We start from the raw sequence: 5,336 nt of genomic DNA, 5'->3' as shown, positions 1-5,336 counted from the left end.
GGTTGGCATAAAAACTTGTACTACTGTAGTGGGCGTGGGCTTCGTGTCTATCTTGGCCACAATGATGCGTTCACTATGCTGTTTGTAGTAGCTAACCCGGACTCCTATTTTTTTATTCATTATTAAACCTACTCCTGCATTACCCCTATTTGATTTTGTATTTATAACCCTGTATTCACCTGACCAAAAGTCTTGTTCCTCCTGCCACCGAACTTCACTAATTCCCACTATATCTAACTTTCACCTATCCATTTCCCTTTTTAAATTTTCTAACCTACCTGCCCGATTAAGGGATCTGACTTTCCACGCTCCGATCCGTAGAACGCCAGTTTTCTTTCTCCTGATAACGACGTCCTCCTGAGTAGTCCCCGCCTGGAGATCCGAATGGGGGACTATTTTACCTCCGGAATATTTTACCCAAGAGGACGCCATCATCATTTAATCATACAGTAAAGCTGCATGTCCTCGGGAAAAAATACGGCTGTAGTTTCCCCTTGCTTTCAGCCGTTCGCAGTACCAGCACAGCAAGGCCGTTTTGGTTAATGTTACAAGGCCAGATCAGTCAATCATCCAGACTGTTGCCCCTGCAACTACTGAAAAGGCTGCTGCCCCTCTTCAGGAACCACATGTTTGTCTGGCCTCTCAACAGATACCCCTCCGTTGTGGTTGCACCTACGGTACGGCCATCTGTATCGCTGAGGCACGCAAGCCCCCCCCACCAACGTCAAGGTCCATGGTTCATGGGGGGGGGGGGGGACATAGGGTAAGGAAGGCAATTTCGAACGTTTTGCTGGTCTTTAACGCGTATTTGCTCTAGTAGTGCGACACATTTGGCCTCGTTAATGTGCCTTCTTCTTGTTGATATATTTCGAATGGCCAAGAAGAGAAGGATGTGATGTGAAAAGGATGCTTTCGTAATGCATTTTATTACACTTTTATTATGTTTGTATGGACAGCAAATGGGGCTGAAATTCCGAAACCAACGCTTGTTTGCTTACTGGTACTGCTTCTTGTACGGCACATTTTCAGCTTTCAGCTAGTAAGCGCAACATTTTTAATGTTCACGCGTGCAAGAAACTTACCTACATTTTCTTTTATTAGCCCATACACGTGTGCAATGAGGAAAGAAACAAGGCATCCTGTGCATGTCAAGAAAGTGAAAGAGTATTGAAATGACAAAGAAACAGAACTGCATAGAGGTATACCTCCATGCAGAATAGAGTTCTTGTTTTACTAGATTGTCCGTGCATTAGTCTCACTGTAATTAACACATCTTATCACTCTAAAATCTTACCTATGATGCGTCATTCAGTGTGTGGTCTATAATAGCAATTTACAGAGTGAAAAAACGATGCAATTGTTTAAACATCTTTCATCACTGCAGGATGCTGTAAATGTGATTAAGGGAATGGCCTCACACCCTTAATACCACATAAAATGGACTTTTTGCTTTAACATATATGTAAGTAATTCTTTTTAATAATGATAGCCAAACATGTGTAAGATGTAGACCTATGTTTCCAATAGTAGCCTGTTTGCTTTTTTTTCCAGGATATTTCCCGCAGTAACTCTGTCAGTTTTTCGGAAGTAACAAAACTTAGGACAATTAGAATTTACGTGTACTTTATCTGTTTCGTTTTACTTAATTTTGAGGTTCTCAAAGTATATAAGCCTGTACCATATTTTGTGATATACCAGTGGTTAGTTAGTTTTATTGGTTTTTCTGGTTTTTTAATTAATGACAGACAGATGTTAGGAATTCCTACCCATCACCATTTACACATTCTCCGGCGTAGGAGTAATTGTCAAAGAGAAACCTTTTCAGCGTCATTTTAAATTTTAATTTGCTGCCTGACAGGCATTTTCTGCCAATGTGTATGTGTTCAGAACTTTAGGTTGAAGCATTGTGAATCCCTGTTTGTGCTACAGACAGCCTTAATGTGGAGATAATGAATGTAATTTTTTCTTCTGGTATTGTAATTATATACATCATTATTCCTGTTGAAGTGCAACGGATTATTTACAACAAATTTCGTGGGGGAATAAGAATACTGTGAAGCGAATAGATTGCTATTCATGCGCCTAGCAGCAGGCAAGCACGACGAAAAGAAATCTCAAAGAATTTTCAGCCAAAACCTTCTTTAAGAAGGAAGCGAAACACACATACACATTCATACAATCATAGATGGTGGTGATGGTGGTTAGTGTTTAACGTCCCGTCGACAACGAGGTCATTAGAGACGGAGCGCAGGCTCCGGTTAGGGAAGGATTGGGAAGGAAATCGGCCGTGTCCTTTCAAAGGAACCATACCGGCATTTGCCTGAAACGATTTAGGGAAATCACGGAAAACCTAAATCAGGATGGCCGGAGACGGGATTGAACCGTCGTCCTCCCGAATGCGAGTACAGTGTGCTAACCACTATCATAGATACTAGTACAAAACTCATATGCATGTGACCACTGCCTCCGGCTGTTCTACTATCATATTTTCTAAAGGAGGAGGAAAATTGAACAATGAATTATTATCGACGAGAGGAATTTAGGCCATGAGATGCTATCCCAACAGTCAGAGCGTATACGTCGCCATGTACTGTGCGATGACGGGACCGTTGATACAGCGTGGCTCGGATGTTGGAGGTTTTGCGATTTGCAAGCCTTTGTAAAACACACCAAAGAAGAGAAGGAACGAGCACTGAGTAAAGTAAGGCAAATCTAAAGTCAAATGACAGAAATGAAACCACTACAATAAAAGTGAACAGTGCAACCGTAATTCATGTGTGAAAAAGAAATATTGCTTGAACAGCTCCGCTGACGAATGAAATGTAACCCCCTAAAGTGCAGGCTGGCATTTTTGATGAAACAACCATGTCTCCACACAACATAAGCACCCAACACTGTAGGAGCCGGACACGGGCCCGTCAGAGTGACGTCACGTGGATGTATCACCACCGTGAACCATGAATGCGGCGAACCCAATGTTTTGGGACACTTTAGAGGGCGGATGTCGGCTTCAAGTCTGTCACGTAATGACACTCTATTCTTTTTTTACCTCCACGCATAATACAAGTAAATAGCATCCCTGAACTGTTGTTCTGTAATACAGCTAACAGAAAAATATTAATATCTTTGCCTTATTTACGTTATTTTAAGACATGTTCTCTTTCATTCTTTTTTTCTTTTTGATTCTAGATTAATTAATGGCAAATTCTATTTTGCTCCAAAATAAAGCGTCAAGATCTCTGTCATAATTTTCCACCAACCAAAGTTTTACTTAATTTTTTTCCTCTTATAGCAGGTTATCGTCAGCTGTGGACGAAAGCGCATCGCCAAACAACGACGATAGCAAATTAAAAATACAAACCAAAACCTACTCGCCTCTCACCGTTTTAGGTCCCGAAGTTAAACAGCAAAGAAAAATTCTGCCTCCTCAGGTCTGAGCAAACGCGTCCATCGTCATTTCGTAAATGAATGGTCACTCACCACAATAATTCTGCAAGCAATGATAATTCTGCAAAAAGCTGACATTAATGATCCCGATAGAGTGCAAGTATTAAATAATTCCGGAAAAGATCTTTCTGAATTTTTGGACAGCACACGCTGCATGATCAAAGGAAAGTTCCACTTTGAAAACTCTAGTGGCAATACCTCGCTCAATGCAAAACCACGAACCAATCTTCCATGCACGTAAAGCAACTACTCAGTTACCTTAAAAGGAGGGAACGATAATGGTCATCGCCGAAGTCGTTCAAATTTATGGTGCATGTAGGGCGTGGTGACACAAGAAAGTGCCCCAAGTGGAATTGAGGAAGCGGTTTTTGGCTCACATTGCGGTTTGTGACGCAGTAATCTGACGATATGTGCAAGGACATGTTTTATTCACCACTATTTTAGAACACTTACAATGTTACGTGTGGAAAGTTTGTAAGCTATATAAGATCCGTTTATCTGAATAGTCGCCATTTGACGTTTGTTGGCGTATTGTTTGAAACAGCTGTTAATAGCATATGGCTCTATATTTCCTGGAGCAGGATATAGATGAATTTCGTGAATGCTTCTACCTGTTCGCACAAAGTGGACAGATTCGTACTTTGGATGAGTTAACTACTATAATGACCTCGCTGAATATGAGCCCAACGATTCACGAGCATAAAAAGTATATGAAAGAGAAAGGTGCAAAGATGTCGTTTGCAGAGTTCCTTGAAGTGATGCATACCCACAGCCGGACTGAAATTTTACCAGATGAAGTATTGGCAGCATTTCAAGCAGATGATCCTGGAAAGAAAGGTGTGTTACCAGCTCGGCAATTGAAGCATATGCTGCTTAATTGGTGTGAAAGAATCAGTGGGAAAGAAGTGGAACAGATTTTTAGAGAAGCAAGTACCAGGACTTTGTGAAGACTGCATGTGCACCTGTGCCAGATTACTACTGATGCCTTATGGGTCACATGTGCCTGAGTCATAACAGTATTTTATACAGTTTACATTTATAATGCATTTGGTGGAGGCATTGCAAATTGTCTATTTTTTGAAACTTCATGTGTTGCTTAGAGATCCATTCAGGTTATATTATTGGTAATAAATTTTATATGTGAAATGTGTGTATCTGTATTAATTTGTTATCATATGAAAAGTATGTGATAAAATTATTTTTCTTTTGCTCGGTAAAAAATCCATAATTACTTGCCAAACATGACATACTCTGACTGTATAATAGTATTATACTGAATTTTAAGGAATTCCTGTGATGTCGAATATAAGTACTTAATTGAAACATTTGACTTACGGACATTGCTGGTAAACTATTTGCTTTAATGCACTTTTATATATTTGATGCGCATGGAAAAGACATTGTAAAGAGAGAGAAGTAAAGTTTATTATAAAGAAAAAAAAAACGGTAAGAGATAGGATTCGCATTGAAAGGGACGCACGTTCGACTACGCCCGGTGGCAAATACTTTTGTGCTCCTTGTCAATGCGTACACTGCTGACATCACAATTAACCGCAACATCATATAGATTCTTTTATTAATTTATATAAGCACAAAAAGTATAGGCGTAGGATGAAATGCGAGACTGCAATCAGTTAAAAAGGGATTGTAGTTAACGCTTACAAGGGAACGTCGTGTATATAAATCTATACTTGCATTCTTTTGCAACTGATCAATTACATGTACCGCGGTGATATTCATCAAAGAAACAGGGGAAGCAATAATTTTGACCGCATCTTGTGCACATTATAAACGCTACCTTTTTGCAGTGACATGGTTTTTTTTAATGTCCCCATAGATAAACAAACTTGATTGACATTCTGAAAACAGCTTCTGTCATCGAACCTTCC

At 39.9% G+C, this 5,336-nt stretch overlaps 1 protein-coding gene across 1 annotated transcript; it reads left to right on the top strand.

Annotated features, from left to right (window-relative positions):
- The first annotated feature begins 4,004 nt into the window (after positions 1–4,004).
- On the top strand, positions 4,005–4,394 carry LOC126195381 (uncharacterized). The gene has a single exon (XM_049933961.1). The coding sequence runs from the start codon at positions 4,005–4,007 to the stop codon at positions 4,392–4,394; it is 390 nt and encodes a 129-aa protein (XP_049789918.1).
- Positions 4,395–5,336: the final 942 nt, after the last annotated feature.

This window comes from Schistocerca nitens, chromosome 7 (assembly GCF_023898315.1).
Source record: "Schistocerca nitens isolate TAMUIC-IGC-003100 chromosome 7, iqSchNite1.1, whole genome shotgun sequence".
Taxonomy (NCBI): Eukaryota; Metazoa; Arthropoda; class Insecta; order Orthoptera; family Acrididae; genus Schistocerca; species Schistocerca nitens.
This window is presented reverse-complemented; position numbering and strand designations above follow the sequence as displayed.

What these genes read in the sequence shown, in the direction of transcription:
- LOC126195381 (XM_049933961.1), top strand. Translation starts at nt 4,005, where the DNA reads ATGGCTCTATATTTCCTGGAGCAGGATATAGATGAATTTCGTGAATGC.